This window comes from Neoarius graeffei, chromosome 1 (assembly GCF_027579695.1).
Source record: "Neoarius graeffei isolate fNeoGra1 chromosome 1, fNeoGra1.pri, whole genome shotgun sequence".
Classification (NCBI taxonomy): domain Eukaryota; kingdom Metazoa; phylum Chordata; class Actinopteri; order Siluriformes; family Ariidae; genus Neoarius; species Neoarius graeffei.
Window position 1 is genome coordinate 54,387,099 of NC_083569.1, and position 23,532 is coordinate 54,410,630.

The 23,532-nt window shown below is 41.4% G+C and overlaps 1 protein-coding gene across 2 annotated transcripts in view; it reads right to left on the reverse strand.

Annotated features, from left to right (window-relative positions):
• LOC132894658 (solute carrier family 2, facilitated glucose transporter member 4-like) overlaps positions 1-23,532 on the reverse strand; it is a 55,198-nt gene that overhangs the window by 26,914 nt on the left and 4,752 nt on the right. For both annotated transcript variants that reach the window (XM_060934791.1, XM_060934782.1), the window contains exons 2-4: positions 21,657-21,752; positions 5,035-5,195; positions 2,451-2,575 (exon numbers count right to left, since the gene is read on the reverse strand). In XM_060934791.1, the coding sequence (XP_060790774.1) occupies positions 2,451-2,575; positions 5,035-5,195; positions 21,657-21,752 (382 nt within the window). The remainder of the gene's footprint in view (positions 1-2,450; positions 2,576-5,034; positions 5,196-21,656; positions 21,753-23,532) is intronic.

Here is a 23,532-nt window from a genome sequence, read left to right on the forward strand (position 1 = left end):
ACTCAAAGTAAATAAATAAATATCTCTTTTTCACAAGTATATGGCAATTATCAGACCAAATGACTATTCAAATTGATATGAATAAAGAATATAAAGTGTGTGTGTGTGTATATACAGTGCTCAGTGTAAATGAGTCCACCCCCTTTGAAAAGTAACATTTTAAACAATATCTCAATGAACACAATTTCCAAAATATTGAAAATACCAAGTTTAATATAACATCTTTTTAACTTATAACGTGAAAGTGACGTTAATAATATAATTTGGATTACACATTTTTCAGTTTTACTCAAATTAGGGTGGTGCAAAAATGAGGTCCTTTGTATGTCCATGATTTTTAATGACAGCACCAAGTCTTCTAGGCATGGAATGAACAAGTTGGCGACATTTTGCAACATCAATCTTTTTCCATTCTTCAACAATGACCTCTTTTAGTGATTGGATGCTGGATGGAGAGTGATGCTCAACTTGTCTCTTCAGAATTCCCCAAAGAAAATAATTTCTTTCCACCACAAAGGTGAAGGCTACAAGAAGATCAGCAAAGCTTTACTTATCAGTCAGAATACTGTAGCAAAAGTGGTACAAAAATTTAAGAAAGATGGAACTGCAACCATCTCACAGAGACGTCCAGTTCGTCCACGGAAGTTAACACCTCGACAGGAGCGTCTTCTGATGAGAAGGGTTGAAGAAAATCAGCATACAAGTTCACTGCAGTTATCTAAAGAAGTAGAAAGCCAAACTGGGGTGACTATTTCCCGTGACAATATGGCGTACACTGCAGAGGAATGGCATGCATGGACGCCGTCCATGAAAGAAGCCTCTCCTAAAGCCCAGGCACAAAAAAGCCCGCCTAGAGTTTGCCAGGGCCCGTGCTGACAAAGATGAAAACTACTGGGACTCTATACTCTGGAGTGATGAGACCAAGATAAATGTTTTTGGAACTGATGGCTTTAAAACTGTATGGCGTCACAAAGAAAAATGCATGGTGCCTCCAGTGAAACATGGTGGTAGCAGTGTCCTTATGTGGGGCTGCATGAGTGCTGCTGGTGTCGGGGAGCTGCATTTCATTGATGGCATCATGAATTCACAGACGTATTGCTCCATACTGAAAGAGAAGATGCTACCATCACTCCGTGCCCTTGGTCGTTGTGCACTTTTCCAACATGACTAAACACACATCTAAGGCCACTGTTGGATTTCTGAAGAAGAACAGGGTGAAAGTGATTCAGTATGTCTCCTGATCTGAACCCAATCGAACACCTATGGGGAATTCTGAAGAGACAAGTTGAGGATCACTCTCCATCCAGCATCCAGTCACTAAAAGAGGTCATTGTTGGAGAATGGAAAAAGATTGATGTTGCAAAATGTCGCCAACTTGTTAATTCCATGCCTAGAAGACTTGGTGCTGTCATTAAAAATCATGGAGGCCATACAAAGTACTAGATGTAGTAGTTTTTGTTGTGGGGTGTACTCATTTTTGCACCACCCTAATTTGAGTAAAACTGAAAAATGTGTAATCTAAGTTATATTATTAACCTTACTTTCACATTATTAAACAGATAGCATATTAAACTTGTCAACATTTTGGAAATTGTGTTCATTGAGCTATTGTTTAAAATGTTACTTGCCGAAGGGGGTGTACTCATTTACGCTGAGCACTATATATATGGATGGTGTGTGTGTGTGTGTGTGTATATATATCCATCCATCCACTGGATATGAGCAATCGCATGCTCTGATTGGCTACTCTACTACTACTAGGCTACCAGCTCATATACCGTGAATACAGAAAACAAATGGCAGAGTGTGTTGCTGAACCAACCGAGGATGAAATAAAAACTCTACTTGAAAACAACCCCCCCCCCCCCCCCCCCCCCAAAAAAAAAAAAAGTGCAACAAAATATGGAATAAAAGTATTTGATGGTAAGGACATTTTTTTTCAATAATTATTATAACATTTTTCACAAATTGCTACTGTCATTTCTCCAGTTTGTTTCCATTCTAAGCGGAAATGATTTTGTTGCACGTTTTCTCGAAAGTTTTTATCAAATTTGCAAAAAATAAAAATACTCAAAATCCAGTGAATGTGGATAGAATAAAACAGTTATTCCACTCAGTCTCATTGTAGATGGCTTATAGATAACTTGGCGCTATGCACCTCATTGGCTATCAGCTCATGTACGATGAGATTGAGTGGAATAACTGTTAAATGGCTGAAGTGTACTGAAGAGTGGTTCCCATTTCATTTCTGAGCATGATCATGTTAAATGTGTGTTGCTTTAATGGACAGTATATGTAGCATGTTTCATACAAAGCAGAAAAATAATCATGAAAACATAACTGCCAGTCTGACAAATCTGATCTGTTACCTTCTATCTTGAAATTAACAATAAATTTATTGCATGTGCAATTCTTCCATTAATTTCAGTTAATGTTACCAAAACACTTACCACAGTATGCTCCAATTGTAAATCGTCCTAAAATCATCATTTCAAATGATTTGCTTATTTTCGACAGTGCCATCAGACCTCCACCAATAAAAGCCAGGAGATTATTGATGAGCATGGCTTTCCTCCTATCAAAATACACAATATACAATCACATAAAACCAAATAAACTGCAAATCTCTTAAAGTATCCAATAATAGAGGTGTATGTATTCAACTTCATACAGTAACTACTCTGGGATGTTCCGCATCAGATCAAGAGGAAGCTCTTTGCTTCTAAGTGCTCTTCTCTCCGTTTGTTCCTCAAAGGAATGTCAAACTGATTGACTCAGTGAAGTTTCTGCTTTTTGAAACATTCAGCTAAAATTCAAATCTTTCTGAACTGGATTAGAGATTCCATCCATTATCTGTAGGCACTTATCCTGTTCTACAGGGTTGCAGGCAAGCTGGAGCCTATCCCAGCTGACTATGGGCGAAAGGCGGGGTATCTACACCCTGGACAAGTCGCCAGGTCATCACAGGGCTGACACATAGAGACAGACAACCATTCACACTCACATTCACACCTACGGTCAATTTAGAGTCACCAGTTAACCTAACCTGCATGTCTTTGGACTGTGGGGGAAACCGGAGCACCCGGAGGAAACCCACACGGACACGGGGAGAACATGCAAACGCCGCACAGAAAGACCCTCACCGGACACTGGGCTCGAACCCAGAATCTTCTTGCTGTGAGGCGACAGTGCTAACCACTACACCACCATGCCGCCCCTTAGAGATACCTTTATAAGTCAATTTTGTAACTCATAATTGGTTATAGGTGACTTTTATAGAAATGAAAATATTTAATTGAATTTAATTTTTATTTGTATCATGGTTTTAAAATTAAGCACTGTCACAAAGCAGATTTACAGAAATCAATCAGTGAGAGGTGACAATCGTGAGGAAAACTTCCCTGACAATCAAGAAAGGAGATTTGTTTGGTTCTGTGCCTCATTAAGTTTGTTATACGAAACTGAAATGGAATAATTACCTTATTGATTATGAATGCGGCCCAACTGGCTGCAAGCAAGTAAAACAAAAGATTGAAACAATGTAGTTTATTTTTCTGTTATTGTCCATCTTGTACTTTTATTGTGAAATTATTTTGCAGACACTTTTCATGAACCATATTAGGACGATTTATACTGGGATTATTTAAACATCTAAACTTTTAGTGTCATGATGCTTACTGAATGCAAAATATCTTTGGCTTTGTGTTTGAAACAATACATGTTTAAATAGTATTTAAATAATTTATAAAACTGCACATGTAGTGATGTGAAACTTAATTATAAGAATCAATGCACTAATTCAAAATTTAAATAGTTTTTCATTTTATGAAAATAACATAGAAATCAGGAAATGAGAACAATATTATGGACATGGAGGAGACATGAACGGCTTTAGTAAGTCTGACATAAGTGTGTAGTACTAATGATTTATCACTAGATGGCTTCGCTTGCTGAAGATTGTGTTCTACTAAAGGCCCAAATGACATTGCACAGCTTTTGTGTTCCTGTCAAGAGTTGAGTGACAGTACACAACTCTGAAGCAACAAGTGTTGCCAGGCAAAATAAACCTTGCCCGGCAGCACTTATTTTATACCTATATGTTGATAATGGTAATATTTCTCAATCATCAGCTGTCAGGTTATAATCTGATGTAAATCCATGACCTTGAGTTTGACATCTCAAAGTCATTCAAGGTCAAAGGTCATGGTGGCAACTGAAAGCCCATATGGGACTTCTTATATGTTGATAATGGTAAACATCTGGCTATCATGAACCATTTTAAAGTTATAGCCCTTTGAAAACCCTTGACCTTTCAAGGTAACTCAAGGTCAAAGATCATGGTGCCACAATGGTAAATATTGGTCTACCATCAACTGTTTTCAAGTTACAGCCCTCTGAAAATCTGTGACCTTGAGTTTGACCTTTCAGGGTCACTCAAGGTCAAAGATCATGGTGCCAAATGAACTCCCATATGGGAGTTCCTATATGCTCATAATAGTAAACATCTGTCTATCGGCAACCGTTTTTGAGTTATAATGGAAAATGTTATTTTGACCGAAAGGTTGACCTTTCCAGTGACCTTGATCTTCACCTTGACCCGATTACCCCCAAAATGTACTGAGGTAATCTATGGACCATTGCCCATCTATCCTGAAAATTTGAAGTCAATCGGTGCAACAGTCTAGACGCTAGATTGTTAACAGACACACACACACACAAACAAACCGCACTGATTACTGGGCGCGGTAATAATTACTGAAGATAAATGAATGAATATATAAAGTTTTTTTTTAAATTCTTTTCAGTTTTCTCTTCTGTCTCTTTGAGTAGCTCATCTGCACTAATAATCATGCAGTGTTGCTTGTGACTCGAATACAAGAGTGCATTAGTGGTGTTATTTGTATACAGTCAACAAAATCCAAGATACAACACACGTAGTAGTAGCAAAAGAAATGGAAATAGAAATACCTGCTCCATCAATATTATTCCACACACTAATGTGCTCATGTGTACTTGTATGTGAAGTCCTCTTACCTGCCGAGCCATTCTGAGATTATTCCGACGCAGAATGATGAGAGCATGCCTCCGATAGAGAAGATGGCCACTGAGAGAGACCAGAGAGAAGTGAGCGTGGACTCAGGAATGGGATTTGAGTAACGGTGTATCCATGTTGCATTATACTCATTTTCAATAATCTGAGGAGGAAGATATGGAAGAAAGTTACATCGTTACATATACAGAATTAAAGTAAGAATAACATTTATTGGGAAAGAAAAAAAGGCTGAGTTACTTATTAATTAAAAGGATGAACCAGGCATTCTTTTAGCAGTACTTCAAAGTTATAAAAGCGTTTATCGTCAATACAGGGTATATTATTTGCATAGTGGTGTGTTAATTTAGATGTGCGCTCAATAGTGGAGGAAGACATGTACTGTTGGACAAAGTTGTACTGTGATAGTAGTTTGAATATTTCCTGTTGGGAAATTCCATACTATATGACTCTTTTTTTTTTTTGCACATAGTGTGTTGTGTGTTTCTAAGGCACAAAGTGTTTCCTTCAAGAGAACTTGATAAAAAATGATCTGTAAATGCAATATCTCTGAACATGTGCAGAGAAAAATATAAAAGTGTGTGTGTGTGTGTGTGTGTATGTATGTATGTGTATATATATATATATATATATATATATATATATATATATATATATAGGGGCGGCACGGTGGTGTAGTGGTTAGCGCTGTCGCCTCACAGCAAGAAGGTCCTGGGTTCGAGCCCCGGGGCCGGCGAGGGCCTTTCTGTGTGGAGTTTGCATGTTCTCCCCGTGTCCGCGTGGGTTTCCTCCGGGTGCTCCGGTTTCCCCCACAGTCCAAAGACATGCAGGTTAGGTTAACTGGTGACTCTAAATTGACCGTAGGTGTGAATGTGAGTGTGAATGGTTGTCTGTGTCTATGTGTCAGCCCTGTGATGACCTGGCGACTTGTCCAGGGTGTACCCCGCCTTTCGCCCGTAGTCAGCTGGGATAGGCTCCAGCTTGCCTGCGACCCTGTAGAAGGATAAAGCGGCTAGAGATGATGAGATGAGATATATATAAAATATACAGTGGTATGCAAAAGTTTGGGCACCCCTGGTCAAAATTGCTGTTACTGTGAACAGTTAAGCAAGTTGAAGATGAAATGATCTCCAAAAGGCATAAAGTTAAAGATGACTCATTCCCTTTCTATTTAAAGCAAAAACAATTTTTATTTTCATTTTTTACATTTTCAAAATGACAAAGGAAAAGGGCCTGAAGTTTGGGCACCCTGCATGGTTAGTACCTAGTAACACCCCCTTTGAGACACTAACACATGCAGGAAAAGCAAAGGTGGGGGACTCATCATTTATGTTAACAACCGCTGGTGTAACCCGGGACATATCTCCGTAAAGACAGTTTTATGTTGCCCAGACTTGGAGCTGCTAGCCGTTAGCCTGCGGCCATATTATCTGCCGAGGGAGTTCAGTCACGTGATCACCATCTGTGTTTACATTCCTCCGAGGGCAGACGCAGCCGCTGCATGTGAGAGGATTCACTCTAACAGCAAGGCTGCAGACACAGCACCCTGAGGCATTTATGATCATTTCTGGGGACTTTAATCACGTTACTTTGGACTCTACTTTGGCTGCTTTTTACCAGGCTGTGGATTGTCCAACAAGGAACAACAGGACAATTGACTTGCTGTATGCTAATGTGACGGATGCATACAGAGCCACACCCCTCCCCCCACTAGGGAAGTCTGACCACAACCTGGTTCATCTACAGCCGAAGTACACCCCCCTGGTTCAAAAGCAGCCTGCAACAACTAGCTCCATCAGGAGGTGGTCCCCTGAAATGGAAGATGCCCTCAGGGACTGCTATGACATCACGGACTGGGATGTGCTGCTTAGCCCACACTGTCTGACGGATTACCTTAACTTCTGTGCAGATGTGGTCTCCCCCGCTAAGAATGTATGGTGTTACCCTAATAACAAGCCATGGGTAACACAGGAAGTCAAAGCTGTCCTCAACAGGAAGAAGGCCGCCTTCAGGAGCAGGGATAGAGGGGCGATGAAAGCAGCACAGCAGGAGGTAAAACGCTGCGTGAGGGAAGCTAAGGACAGCTACAGGAGAAAGGTAGAGTAGAAGCTGAAGGAGAACAGCATGAGGGAGGTCTGGGAAAGTGTGAAAACTATCATAGGCCACAATACAAAGACCAGAGTCATTGAGGGGACAGTGGAGAGGGCGAATGAGTTGAATGACTTCTTCAATCGGTTCAACCAGCCCACGTCCCCCCCACCCTCTCCCTCACTGCAGCCATCTCTCTTCTTCCCTCAACACACCTCCCCCCAGTCATCACAGCAGCCCCCTCCTCCCCCTCATCCCCCACCTCAACACAGACTCCTCCATGCATTACTGCAGACCAGGTCAGAGGTCAACTGAGGAAGCTTCACCCCAGGAAAGCAGCAGGCCCGGACAAGGTGTGTCCCCGACTACTGAAGATCTGCGCTGCTGAACTGAGTGAACCACTCCAATGCATCTTCAACTTCAGCCTGCAACTGGGGAGAGTGCCCACCCTCTGGAAGACATCATGTATCGTTCCAGTTCCCAAAAAGAATCGGCCCAGCGAGCTGAATGACTTCCGACCAGTGGCACTCACTTCACATCTGATGAAGACGTTGGAGCGGTTCTTCCTCAGCCTCCTCAGACCCCAGGTGCAACATGCCCAGGACTGTCTGCAGTTTGCGTACTGGGCAGGTGTTGGTGTGGAAGATGCTATCCTCTACCTGCTACACCGAGCCCACTCGCATCTGGATAAGGGAAATGGCCCAGTGAGGATCCTCTTCTTGGACTTCTCGAGTGCCTTCAACATCATCCAGCCCCTTATGCTTCAGGACAAACTGAACAGGATGCGAGTGGACCCCTGCCTGGTCACCTGGATCTCCAGCTACCTCACTGACAGGCCGCAGTATGTCAGGCTGAAGGACATCACGTCTGACACTGTGATTAGCAGCACCGGAGCACCCCAGGGCACAGTGCTGGCCCCTCTTCTCTTCACCCTGTACACCACGGACTTCTGCTACGACTCGGAGCTGTGTCACATTCAGAAGTTTGCCGATGACACAGCCATCATTGGGTGTATCAGTGATGACAGAGAGGAGGAGTATAGGAGCCTGGTGAGGGACTTTGCTGTGTGGTGCAACAGGAACCATCTGCAGCTCAACACCTCGAAGACCAAGGAGCTGGTCATTGACTTTGGGAGGTCCAGACCAAGGTCACGACCAGTTCTGATCGAGGGAGTCGAGGTGGAGGCTGTGGATTCCTACAAGTACCTTGGGCTGTGGCTGGACAGCAAGCTGGACTGGACTTGCAACTCCAAACACTTATACAGGAAGGGACAGAGCAGGCTATACTTCCTTAGGAGTCTGTGGTCCTTTAACATCTGCAGGAAACTCCTGTGGATGTTCTATCAGTCTGTGGTCGCCAGTGTCCTGTTTTACACCGTGGTGTGCTGGGGGGGCAGCACATCCAAGAAGGACACATGCAGGCTGGACAAACTGATCAGGCGGGCCGGCTCTGTGGTCGGCATGAAGCTGGACTCTCTGGTGACGGTGGCAGAGAAGAGGTCTATGGACAAACTATTGAACATCATGGACGATGCCAGTCACCCTCTGCACACCGTCATCAGCAACCAGAGGAGCCTGTTCAGTGACAGAATGCTCCTTCCCAAGTGCAGGACGAACAGACTCAAAAACTCCTTTGTTCCTCATGCCATCCCCAGTGAAAAATAAATGTGCCAAGTGTACTAAAATTTAGCATACTTTTGTGTACTTGAAGCCACACTAATCATCAATATACTTCAAGTGTGTTTATGATTAGTTAACTTGAGGCATGCTATTTTGGAACAACTAATTTTGTACTAAGTATATTTTAATTGTAATTAAATTGTAAAAAAGTGCAACTTGAAGTGTATTTAGTGTACTTTTATGTGCTAAATTACACAACTTTCACTTAAAGTATATTTTAGTATATATTTCTATAAAGTGTAATATAGTATAATTATTTAAGTGTGTTAAAAGTGTTAGCGTGAAAGCGTGATGTTAGTATACTTTTTATATATTTACAAAAAGTAAAATTTGTGTTTAGTACATTTTCAATATACTATTGAAAATATGAATATACTTCAAATACAATAAAGTACATTTATTTTTCACCAGGGATCAGACTGTACAACTCCTCTCTGGGGGGAGGAGGGGTAACAGGAGGACAGAGGACGGGAAGGAGCAGTAGCCTAGCCTAACAATAAGCAATACCGGACAATGTGCAATATAATGTGCAATATAAAGTGCAATATCTCTCCTGCCGCCACCCCCCTTCCCCCCCCCCCTTCCTCTCTTCCCCATATCTTATTCTTTTTATATTTGTATATGTAAATACTTAATTTGTTTTAATTTATCTAGAAGTTTTTCTCTATTTCTTTTCTCTGTTTATCTGTAATGATGCTGCTGGAATCTTAATTTCCCTCAGGGAACCCTCCCAAAGGGATCAATAAAGTTTTATCTAATCTAATTTTTGGCAAGTATCACAGCTTGTAAACACTTTTTGTAGCCAGCTAATAATCTTTCAGTTCTTACCTGGGGGATTTTCACACATTCGTCCTTATGAAAGGCTTCCAGTTTGACAAGTTTCTTGAGCTGTCTTGCATGCACTGCTCTTTTGAGATCCATCCACAGATTTTCAATGATGTTTAGGTCAGGGGACTGTGAGGGCCAGGGCAAAACCTTCAGCTTGTGCCTCTTGAGGTATTCCATTGTAGATTTTGAGGTGTGTTTTGGATCCTCGTCTTATTGTAGGACCCATCCTCTTTTAACTTCAACTTTTTTACAGATGGTGTGATGTTTGCGTCCAGAATTTGCTGGTATTTATTCGAATCCATGCTTCCCTCGACCAATGAAATGTGCCCTGTGCCACTGGCTGCAACACAACCCCAAAGCATGATCGATCCCCACCCATGTTTCAGAGTTGGAGAGGTGTTCTTTTCCTGGAATTTGGCACCCTTTTTTCTCGAAACATACCTTTGCACATTGTGGCCAAAAAGTTTTATTTTGATTTCATCAGTCCACAGGACTTGTTTCCAAAATGCATCAGACTTATTTAGATGTTCATTTGCAAACTTCAGACGCTGAATTTTGTGGCTAGGACGCAGGAAAGGTTTTCTTCTGATGACTCTCCCATGAAGGTCATATTTGTTCAGGTGTCGCTGCATAGTAGAACAGTGCACCACCACTCCAGGGTCTGCTAAACCTTTCTGAAGGTCTTTTGCAGTCAAACAGGGGTTTTTATTTGCCTTTCTAGCAATCCAATGAGCAGTTCTTTCAGAAAGTTTTCTTCATCTTCCAGACCTCACCTTGAGCTCCACTGTTTCTGTTAACTGCCATTTCTTAACATTACAGTCTGAGGAAACGGCTACCTGAAAACACTTTGCTACGTCCTTGTAGCCTTCTCCTGCTTTGTGAGCATCAATGATTTTATTATTCAGAATGCGAGAGAGTTGCTTAGAAGAGCCCATGGCTGCTGATTTTAGGGACAAGTTTGAGGAGTCAGAGAATTTATACAGCTATGAAATCTGCATCATCTGACCTTTCCTAATGAAGAATTTGAACAAGTCAGAGCTCAATAAGCTAATTAAGGTCTGGAACCTTGGTAAAAGTTACCTGAGAACTCAAATGTATTGGGGTGCCCAAACTTTCGCTTGGTGTTCCTTTTCTTTTTTCACTTTCCAATTGTGCAAAACAAAAATAATACACAAATCTTGCAGAAAACGCTGAAAAGAAATGTGTCATCTTTACCTTTATGCCTTTTGGTGATCAGTTCATCTTCTGCTCACTTAACTATTCACAGTAACAGACATTTTCAGTAAGGGTGCCCAAACTTTTTCATGCCACTGTATATATAAAATCTTCCCCTGCAGGACTAGCTTTGGAAAGATTTCCAATTGTGTGAGGAATTTAGTATTGAAACAGAATTTATGCACTGTATGTTTTATGCATTCTTCAAAATATGTACTGGAAAATATTATCTAAGGGATGTGAAATATGCCAGAAAAGCAACTTGTGTTGTAATTTCTATTTCCCATCTTTCTATAGATCTAGAGAAAAAAATGACGGTTAAATCAACAAGCCATTTAGAAAGAAAGACAAATATACTGGCATAGAGACACGTGACAAATTAAACAGCAAACTGGTGGCCAATTGTTATATTGTGGAAGGGGTTTTTTTTGTTTGTTTTAAACTGTAAATCAGTATAAAGTTATTTTCAAGGATCACCTTTTTTCTATGATAAAATATTTCTATCCTGATGGGAGTGGTCTCTTTCAATGGCTTGAGGACTCACCGAATGGTTTGACATACAGTGGTGCTTGAAAGTTTGTGAACCCTTTAGAATTTTCTGTATTTCTGCATAAATATGACCTAAAACATCAGATTTTTACACAAGTCCTAAAAGTAGATTTATACCCTGTCCACACTAGGGATTTTGTACTGATACGAAACTACTTTCGTACCGCAACACCTGTCCACACTAGCAACTATACCGGTACTGTAGCGGTATAACTGTATCGGTATGAAACCCACAAATATATGGGTTTCATACCAGTACAGTATCGGTACTGTAGCGCTTCGCTGTAGTGTGGACAGATGAAGCAGCTCTGTATCGATACAAATATAATGCGCATGCGCAATGAACCATTCCTACTTCTTCCAGGTTATTCATACAATACAATACGCCCGTGCTTTCCAGCTGTAAATAAAATGTCAAAATGACCGTGGAGCTACATGGAGCAAAGAAAGGGAGAGGGGGAAAGAGGGAGGAGGAAGCGGGGAAAAGGGAGGGGAAGAGAAGAGAAGAGGGAGAAAGTGAGGGGGGAGAAAGGGAGATTTGTTTTCTTTGTTTCTTTCTCAACTGCCTCGTGCGTTTTATACGATTCAACTGAATAAATGACCACCAGAAATACAGACTGTACATTGACAACAAAAAGCACACACGCGTTGTTTCATCCGCCATGTTCTCGGAAGGAAGTTACTCGGTAACCACGGAAACATTTCGCGAACGCGCATTTCAACTACCGTGAAAGAAAACCGCAAACATTTCTCGCTAGTGTGGACAGATGCACTAAACTGTACCGGTATACTTTGTATCGATACAGTTATACCACTTTCGTACCGGTATAAGTGTGAACACAGCAAAAGAGAACCCAGTTAAACAAATGAGACAAAAATATTATACTTGGTCATTTATTTATTGAGGAAAACGATCCAATATTACATATCTGTGAGTGGCAAAGGTATGTGAACCTCCAGGATAAGCAGTTAATTTGAAGGTGAAATTAGTCAGGTGTTTTCAATCAATGGGATGACAATCAGGTGTGAGTGGGCACCCTGATTTATTTAAAGAACAGGGATCTATCAAAGTCTGATCTTCACAACACGTTTGTGGAAGTGTATTGTGGCACGAACAAAGGAGATTTCTGAGGACCTCAGAAAAAGCGTTGTTGATGCTCATCAGGCTGGAAAAGGCTACAAAACCATCTCTAAAGAGTTTGGACTCCACCAATCTACAGTCAGACAGATTGTGTACAAATGGAGGAAATTCAAGGACATTGTTACCCTCCCCAGGAGTGGTCAACCAACAAAGATCACTCCAAGAGCAAGGTGTGTAATAGTCAACAAGATCACAATGGACCCCAGGGTAACTTCTAAGCAACTGAAGGCCTCTCTCACATTGGCTAATATTAATGTTCACAAGTCCATCATCAGAAGAACACTGAACAACAATGATGTGCATGGCAGGGTTGCAAGGAGAAAGCCACTGCTCTCCAAAAAGAACATTGCTGCTCATCTGCAGTTTGCTAACGATCACGTGGACAAGCTAGAAGGCTATTGGAAAAATGTTTTGTGGATGGATGAGACCAAAATAGAACTTTTTGGTTTAAATGAGAAGCGTTATGTTTGAAGAAAGGAAAACACTGCATTCCAGCATAAGAACCTTATCCCATCTGTGAAACATGGTGGTGGTAGTATCATGGTTTGGGCCTGTTTTGCTGCATCTGGGCCAGGATGGCTTGCCATCATTGATGGAACAATGAATTCTGAATTATACCAGCGAATTCTAAAGGAAAATGTCAGGACATCTGTCCATGAACTGAATTTCAAGAGAAGGTGGGTCATGCAGCATGACAATGACCCTAAGCACACAAGTCGTTCTACCAAAGAATGGTTAAAGAAGAATAAAGTTAATGTTTTGGAATGGCCAAGTCAAAGTCCTGACCTTGATCCAGTCGAAATGTTGTGGAAGGGCCTGAAGCGAGCAGTTCATGTGAGGAAACCCACCAACATCCCAGAGTTGAAGCTGTTCTGTACGGAGGAATGGGCTAAAATTCCTCCAAGCCGGTGTGCAGGACTGATCAACAGTTACTGGAAATGTTTAGTTGCAGTTATTGCTGCACAAGGGGGTCACACCAGATACTGAAAGCAAAGGTTCACATACTTTTGCCACTCATGGATATATAATATTGGATCATTTTCCTCAATAAATTAATGACCAAGTATAATATTTTTGTCTCATTTGTTTAACTGGGTTCTCTTTATCTACTTTTAGGACTTGTGTGAAAATCTGATGATGTGTTAGGTCATGTTTATGCAGAAATATAGAAAATTCTAAAGCGTTCACAAACTTTCAAGCACAACTGTATATCATGTGACCAACAGGCCTCTGTAAGCACATTAAATGTTTGTTCATGACAATCAGAAAAAGACTGAACAAGTATTGCTTTCATTGAAAGCGACACTTCATTGCAAAGACAACAGTCTCTTCCTGAACATGGAAAAGACCAAAGAGATTGTGGTCGACTTCAGAAGATGTCACTCACAGCATCCCCCTCTGACCATCGACGGTGCTGCAGTGGAGAGGGTGAGCAGCACCAAATTCCTAGGGGTGCACATCGCTGAGGACCTCTCCTGGTTCAACACCACCACATTGCTGGCCAAGAAGGCTCAAACTCGCCTCTACTTCCTCCACAAACTGAGGAGTGCATGAGTCCCACCCCCCCATCGTGCTCATTCTACAGGGGCACTATTGAATGTGTCCTCACTGGCTGCATCACTGCGTGGTATGGAGGCTGCAGTGCCTCCTGCCGGAAGACTCTGCAACGTACAGTGAACATGGCCAGCAAGATCATTGGTACCCCTCAGCCCTCCCTTACGGACATCTATCACGCCCGTCTTACCCGCAGAGCCATCAGCATCGCTCCTACCCTTCACACTCACTCTTCAGCCTCCTGCCCTCAGGGAAAAGGTACCGGAGCCTCTGGGCGTGCTCCACAAGACTGCTAAACAGCTTCATCCACCAGGCTGTCAGGATGCTGAACTCTGTCCACTACCTACCCCCTACCCTTGGTCTGTAACACATTCATTCACACAAGAAACTCTATCTCATCCGTTTGCACATCACACCACAATCATTTGCATTACTGTTGTATCTGCTGCTATTGGTCATTTGCACTACTGTTCATATACACCTCATAAGCTGTTCTTCTAGCACCTTCTCCGTTACGGTTATTGTACTGTATTTGCACTACTTATATTTTGTACATTGATTTTAGAGTGTATTTTTACATCTATCTATCTATCTATCTATCTATCTATCTATCTATCTATCTATCTATCTATCTATCTTTTTTTCTTTAATATAAATATTTTTACCTGATTTTACAAGTAAGGTGCGAGAGAAACGGCATTTCAATTCTCCTATATGTCCTGGACATATAGTGAGATCCCACCACATCATCTCAATTAGGTTGAGGTCTGAACTTTGACTTGGCCATTCTAATAGCTTGACTTTTTTTCTTCTTTAGCCATTCAGATGTTGATTTGATGGTTTGACAATAAAAATCTTTGATTCTTGAATCTTTGAATCTTGAAAGGTGGACTTTACTCCAAAAAGCATATGGCAGCATGACTTAAGATTGCAAAATTGCATCTGAACAAATCACAAAAGTTCTGAAATTGCAAATGAGCACATGCACATTGTCACAAAAATGCCTGTCACACAGGTTCCTGTGCAGACAGCAGGACATCACGAAGCATAATGACTCGAGTTTCTGTTCACTCCTCCTGCTTGCTCCTACTCCATTGGTTTGCAGCAGGAATAGGGTCAGTATTTTTTTGTTTTATTTCATATCTTATTATTGAGACAAATGTGAGGCCACTTGTCCAGCAACTTAAAATGGGTTTAAATTGGGTCAAGCAATAGGACAATGATCCCAAGCAAACCATCAAATCAACATCTGAATGGCTAAAGAAGAAAAAAAGTCAAGCTATTGGAATGGCCAAGTCAAAGTTCAGACCTCAACCTAATTGAGATGATGTGGTGGGATCTTACGAGAGCTGTGCATAAATAAACGTCCTCAAACATCAATGAACTGAAGCAATTTTGTAAAGAATTGTGGAACATAATTTCTCCAAACAATCTGAGAAACCTATAAACTCGTACAGAAAAATTATTGTTGCAAAAGTTGGTTCTACATGTTACTAAATTATAGGGTGTACTTATTTTTTCCCACCTGGTTTCTAAATGTTGATTTACTTTTTGGAATAAATTACTATATATTGAAATCTGTTGTGTAATTTTTTTTTCTGTTGTAGTCATCTGAGCATAGAGTGGTGCTTGAAAGTTTGTGAACCCTTTAGAATTTTCTATATTTCTGCATAAATATTATCTAAAACATCAGATTTTTACACAAGTCCTAAAAGTAGATAAAGAGAACCCAGTTAAACAAATGAGACAGTAATATTATACTTGGTCATTTATTTATTGAGGAAAATGATCCAATATTACATATCTGTGAGTGGCAAAAGTATGTGAACCTCTAGGATTAGCAGTTAATTTGAAGGTGAAATTAGAGTCAGGTGTTTTCAATCATTGGGATGACTATCAGGTGTGAGTGGGCACCCTGTTTTATTCAAAGAACAGGGATCTATCAAAGTCTGATCTTCACAACACATGTTTGTGGAAGTGTATCATGGCACGAACAAAGGAGATTTCTGAGGACCTCAGAAAAAACGTTGATGCTCATCAGGCTGGAAAAGGTTACAAAACCATCTCTAAAGAGTTTGGACTCCACCAATCCACAGTCAGACAGACTGTGTACAAATGGAGGAAATTCAAGACCCTTGTTACCCTCCCCAGGAGTGGTCAACCAACAAAGATCACTCCAAGAGTAATAATCGGCGAGGTCACAAAGGACCCCAGGGTAACTTTGAAGCAACTGAAGGCCTCTCTCACATTGGCTAATGTTAATGTTCATGAGTCCACCATCAGAAGAACACTGAGCAACAATGGTTTGCATGGCAGGGTTGCAAAGAGAAAGCCACTGCTCTCCAAAAAGAACATTGCTGCTCATCTGCAGTTTGCTAAAGATCACGTGGACAAGCCAGAAGGCTATTGGAAAAATGTTTTGTGCACGGATGAGACCAAAATAGAACTTTTTGCTTTAAATGAGAAGTGGTATGTTTGGAGAAAGGAAAACACTGCATTCCAGCATAAGAACCTTATCCCATTTGTGAAACATGGTGGTGGTAGTATCATGGTTTGGGCCTGTTTTGCTGCGTCTGGGCCAGGACGGCTTGCCATCATTGATGGAACAATGAATTCTAAAGGAAAATATCAGGACATCTGTCCATGAACTGAATCTCAAGAGAAGGTTGGTCATGCAGCAAGACAACGACCCTAAGCACACAAGTCATTCTACCAAAGAATGGTTAAAGAAGAATAAAGTTAATGTTTTGGAATGGCCAAGTCAAAGTCTCATCTCATCTCATTATCTCTAGCCGCTTCATCCTTCTACAGGGTCGCAGGCAAGCTGGAGCCTATCCCAGCTGACTATGGGCGAAAGGCGGTTGTACACCCTGGACAAGTTGCCAGGTCATCACAGGGCTGACACATAGACACAGACAACCATTCACACTCACATTCACACCTACGCTCAATTTAGAGTCACCAGTTAACCTAACCTGCATGTCTTTGGACTGTGGGGGAAACCGGAGCACCCGGAGGAAACCCACGTGGACACGGGGAGAACATGCAAACTCCACACAGAAGGGCCCTCGCCGGCCCCGGGGCTCGAACCCAGGACCTTCTTGCTGTGAGGCGACAGCGCTAACCACTACACCACCGTGCCGCCCCCCCAAGTCAAAGTCCTGACCTTAATCCAATTGAAATGTTGTGGAAGGACCTGAAGCGAGCAGTTCATGCAAGGAAACCCACCAACATCCCAGAGTTGAAGCTGTTCTGTACGGAGGAATGGGCTAAAATTCCTCCAAGCCGGTGTGCAGGACTGATCAACAGTTACCGGAAATGTTTAGTTGCAGTTATTGCTGCACAAGGGGGTCACACCAGATACTGAAAGCAAAGGTTCACATACTTTTGCCACTCACAGATGCGTAATATTGGGTCATTTTCCTCAATAAATAAATGACCAAGTATAATATTTTTGTCTCATTTGTTTAACTGGGTTCTCTTTATCTACTTTTAGGACTTTTGTGAAAATCTGATGATGTTTTACGTCATATTTATGCAGAAATATAGAAAATTCTAAAGGGTTCACAAACTTTCAAGCACCACTGTATTTGTTTGATTATAGATGTTGGTGAGGACCACATGTTCGGCTCTATGTTTGTTCCTATATTCCACTGACAACTTTTTAAAGCAATTTTTAATTAATAAAATCAATCTTGGTGATAGGATGAATGAATAATAATTTTCAAATGGATCCGATTTTTTTTTTCAAAATTAAAGTTATTAAAGAATGGTTAATTTGCTTTAACTGATGCCTATCGTTAATTCATATTGCAATATGATGGTGGCACGGTGGTGTAGTGGTTAGCACTGTTGCCTCACAGCAAGAAGGTTCTGGGTTCAAGCCCAGTGGCCGACGGTGGCCTTTCTGTGTGGAGTTTGCATGTTCTCCCTGTGTCAGTGTGGGTTTCCTCCAGGTGCTCCGGTTTCCCCCGCAGTCCAAAGACATGCGGTTAGGTTAACATAGGGCAGCCTTGGGCTGAAGTGTCCTTGAGCAAGGTACCTTAACCCCAGTTGTTCCCTGGGCGCTGGAGTATCGCTGCCCACTGCTCTGGGTATGTGTGTGTGTGTGCATGCATGTGTTCACTGCTTCAGATGGGTTAAATGCAGAGGATGAATTTCACTGTGCTTGAGTGTGCATGTGACAAATAAAGGCTTCTTCTTCAAATACATTACAGTAATAACAGTTGGGATGAGTCTTATCAGTATACCTTTATCACCAGTGTTCTTTGTATATTAAATGTTAATTTTATGCCAGAGCGTTTAAATATCAAGTCAAGTCAACTTTATTGTCAAATATGCTATACATGCTTGACATACAGCACAGATGAAATTTCAGTCCTCTCTGACCCACGGTGCAAACAGGCAATGCAATAAATAAAAATAGAATAATTGGAAAAAAAACAAACAATATAACAGTATCAACACTCTAGATAGGAACTAGACATAGACTAAACACTCAGACAATATAAACAGTATAAACACTCTAGATATGAACTAGACGTAGACTAAACACTCATATATATATATATATATATATATATATATATATATATATATATATATATATATATATATATATATACACACACACACACACATTGGTTCAAATAACCAAACAGTCAAGGGCACTTGAGGTATAGCAGGTAAACATGAAACAAACTAGCAGCTGTTAAGATAAGGTAGTGCGGAATAGTGCAAATGAGCGAGATAAAGTGAGATGTGCGGTCCCTGAGTTCAGTGTGTTAATGATCGATGAGATGTGTGTGTATATATGAGTGTTTAGTCTATGTAATATGTAAATATGTAAATAAATAAATGTGGCAGGAGATTGCCAGTTCTTATCACACACGCAAAGGGATCCATGGAAATGTGTGCGCTATGGAAAGGAGACTGGAATAATCAGTCTCCTCATTATAACACTTTTCATGCTGATAATCAAAATAAAAGGTTCGTTGACAGGTGTTTATGAAGGATGGCACACAAGGTCTCCTTATGAAGGCAACTAATACAGTCCAGTACATTAGAAATTTAGTAAGTATTCATCTCATCTCATTATCTCTAGCCGCTTTATCCTGTTCTACAGGGTCGCAGGCAAGCTGGAGCCTATCCCAGCTGACTACGGGCGAAAGGCAGGGTACACCCTGGACAAGTCGCCAGGTCATCACAGGGCTGACACATAGACACAGACAACCATTCACACTCACATTCACACCTACGGTCAATTTAGAGTTAGTAATTATTTCTGCTTCATATTTGCTGAACACTAAATCTTTTTGGTATTTCAGTGTCATATGGCCCTTTTCCACTACCCTTTTCCAGCTCACTTCAGCCCGACACGGCTCGCGTTTCGACTACCAAAAAACAGCACGACTCGGCTCGCTTCAGCCCTGCTTAGCCCCTAAAACTCGCACGGTTTTGGAGTGGGGCTGAAGCGAGCCAAAGCGAGCCGAGTGAGGCTGGGGGCGTGAGCAGACACTCCCCTGTGCACTGATTGGTGAGGAGGAGTGTCCTCACATGCCCACACACGCCCCGCGAGCACGCTGGGATCTGTAAACACCGCAAACCCGGAAGAAGGAGAATTACGAGAATTTCTGAAGCCTTATGCGCCTCGCCTCATCTATACGCTCTTGCCAGTATCTGTTGGCGTTGTCGGTGACAACAAGCCACAGCACCAAGACCAGCAACACTAACGACTCCATGTCCTCCATGTTTATTGTTTACTATCCGGGTCGTGAGACTACCGCTTAAAAGATCACTGATGTCACTGTTTGCGCTGCTTAACGACATCACGTGACGTCCACCCACTTTCGCTAACTCCACCCAATGTGTCCACCCACTTCCAGCCAGCACGGTTCAGCGCGGTTGTAGTCGAAATGCAACTCCAACAGCCCCGCTCAGCCCGACTCAGCACCGCACGGCTCAGCCCGACTCAGCCGCGTTGGTAGTGGAAAAGCGGCATTAGTGCATGCATTATTCTCCTGCCTGTAAGAGCTCCAGAGCATTTTCCTATTACACCAGTGTGGCTCAGTGTTTCTAAATGTAACACCTGAGCTTGAGGGGTGCATGTCTGTCTGTCTGTCTGTCTGTCAATGTGCAGACAGTCGGAGATGTTTTGGGTGTCTCTTACCACACAGTAGATACTGCCACACAAATCCGGTGTAATGTTGATAATACAAGCTCTTGTTTCTTCATTATTTTCCATAGTGTGATTTTATTGCTGCAATGCACTGTGTGTTCTGACACCTTTCTATCATAGTCAGCGTTAACGTTTTCAGCAATTTATACTACAGGAGCTCTTCTGTGAGGTCGGACCAGACAGGCTAGCCTTCCCACACACACAGGGTGCCCATGGCCCTAATGTACCCCTTTTGGCAGGTACTAACATCCTGCATACCAGGAACACCCCATAAGACCTAACTTTTTGATGATGTTCTGACCCTGTTCTCTAGCCATCACAATTTGGCCCTTGTCAAAATTGCTCAGATCCTTACACTCGCCCATTTTTCCTGCTTCCAACACATCAACTTCAAGAACTGACTGTTCTCTTTTGAGTCTGGTTCCTCTCAAGGTTTCTTCCTCGTGCCGTCTGAGGGAGTTTCTCCTTGCCACCGTCGATATAATATATAGATAAGATATAATACCTGTAATAAAAACTTTATCAACATCCAATATATTGCTGAAGTGATGGTCAATACCTCTTTAATCTTTAATACAATTCTTTGGAAGCAGAAATATTTTAAACTTAGACCTGATCTCCATTTGTAATTTTAAAGATGCCCAGGCATTATTATATCAGGCTGCCATTTATTCATATCTAGCCATATTCATTTTTAAAAACTGTGAAGAAATTATGGAATCAGGCCAATTTTTAGACCTAAGAAATACAAGCTAGAATGAACGGCTGCTGTGATGTCTGGATGACAGATTTGTCATCATGCTAGCTAGAAGCCTGACACTGAGACCTAAACACTGTTAAAAGACCCCCAAAGTGATGAAATTGCTCTGTTCCCTTTGCAGTAAGTTTAAATAAATCTCTATCGTTTCACCTGTGCTGATTTCTGAGCATCTGTGTGATTCTGAAAACATCTAAAAGCCTATGTTTTCCAATCTGTCCAACTTCAAGACAGAGAATTACCTTAACACATGACACTTTATCTCTAGAATATCAATAATGAAGATTCAGTGACTGAAGAATTATTATAGGAATAAGTAGTTGTCTCACCTAATCAACCATTTGATATTGATTGGTGGTTATTAAGATTTAGTAATGAAAAGGTAAAAAAGTGTGACCCTTTCCAAATTCTACTCATTAATAAGTCCTTGGCAGTGTTAAAGACTTCATCTGAGCATATTCATGTACAGAATCAGTCATACTGCTTTAGCAACATTAATAAGATAGCATTACTGACATCTTCATAACACCTATATTAATGCAGGGCATGTAGCAATATATAGAAGCAGTGGTTATACCGATTTGATTACAAACTTTTACAAAACTACAAGACATTACCTTCTGAGGAGCATTGATGACTCCGATATTGTATCCGAACTGAAGAGAGCCCAAAACTGCTGTGAACACTGACAGTGCAAGAGTTCCAGTTATTCTCTGTGGGACACACACACGAAACCTCAAATTAGAAAAAGGACAGTATGTTGAAATTGAAATTAAAACTGAAGACAATGATTTGTCAGTCATCTTTGACCGATATTGCACTCCAAACAATACAACAGCACATTATTCAATGTTTTACCTCATGAGTTTTATTGTTTTTCAACATAAACACTTATTTCAATTTTGATTCTTGCAGCATATTTCATAAAAAGGTTGGAACGGTAAAGCATTTACCACTTTATAATGTTGCCATTCTTTCACTTAAAAGTTGTTGAGGGACTGAAGACGCCAAGTGATGACACGTGTTATTTTGTCCCATTCTTCCTGTAAACAGATCTTAAGGTGTGCAACAGTACGGGATCATTGTTGTTATATTTACTGTTTCAAAATTCGCCACACATTCTCTATTGGAGACCGAGGGGACAGGCACCCTCTTCTTCCACAGCCATGCCTTTGTAATGTGTGTAGAATGTGGTTTTGCACTGCCTTGTTGAAATATCCCTGAAAAAATTGTCATCTTGAGGGTGGCATATGTTGCTCCAAAATCTCAGTGTACTTTTCTGCATTAATACTGCCATCACAGAAGTGTAAATTACCTTTGTCAAGAGCACTAACACAACCCTATACTATACGTGGAATACTGGTTTATCTGACCACAATACATATTTCCACTGTGTGATGGTCCATCCCAGATGCCTTAGAGCCCAGAGAAGTCGACATACTTCTGGACAAAGTTAACATAAGGCTTCCTTAATTGTACAGTAACGTTTTAACTGGCAATTGTGGATGTAACTCTGTATTATAGTGCTTGACAAAGATTTTAGCAGCTGTAGATGAATGACAGTTCTTGATGCACTGCCATCTGAGGGATCGGCAATCATGGGTGTTCAGCTTAGGCTTGTGCCCTTGCCCTTTACCCACCAAAATCCCTTCATCCATCCATCCATCCATCATCTGTAGCCACTTATCCTGTCCAACAGGGTCGCAGGCAAGCTGGAGTCTATCTCAGCTGACTACGGGCGAAAGGCGGGGTACACCCTGGACAAGTCGCCAGGTCATCACAGGGCTGACACATAGACACAGACAACCATTCACACTCACATTCACACCTACGGTCAATTTAGAGTCGCCAGTTAACCTAACCTGCATGTCTTTGGACTGTGGGGGAAACCGGAGCACCCGGAGGAAACCCACGCGGACACGGGGAGAACATGCAAACTCCACACAGAAAGGCCCTCGTTGGCTGCTGGGCTCGAACCCAGGACCTAACCACTACACCACCGTGCCACCCAAAATTCCTTGAGATTCCTTGAATTATTTAATGATATTATGCACCATAGAGGGTAAAATATCCAAATTCCTTCCTACCTTTCTTTGAGGAACATTGTTTTTAAACATTTCAATAATTTTCTCATTCATTTGTTGACAAACTGGAGATCCTTGTTCCATCTTTGTTCCTCAAAGGCTAGGCCTTTCCTGGATACTGATTTTGTACCAAATTATGATTACAATCACCTGTTTCAAATCACGTCATTATTTAATTGCTTTGCTTCATTACTAGCCCTAAGTTCCCCGTCCAAACTTTTTTGTAATGTGTTACAGGCCTGAAATGGAGGAATGAACGTATATTAACAAATGAAATAAAGTTGACCAGATGGAACATGAAATATCTTGGGTTCATACTGTCTGTAATGAAATGCCAGTCAAAGTAAATTTAGAAATCACTGCTTTATTTTTATTTGCATTTTCCATATTGTCCTAACTTTGCTATTTT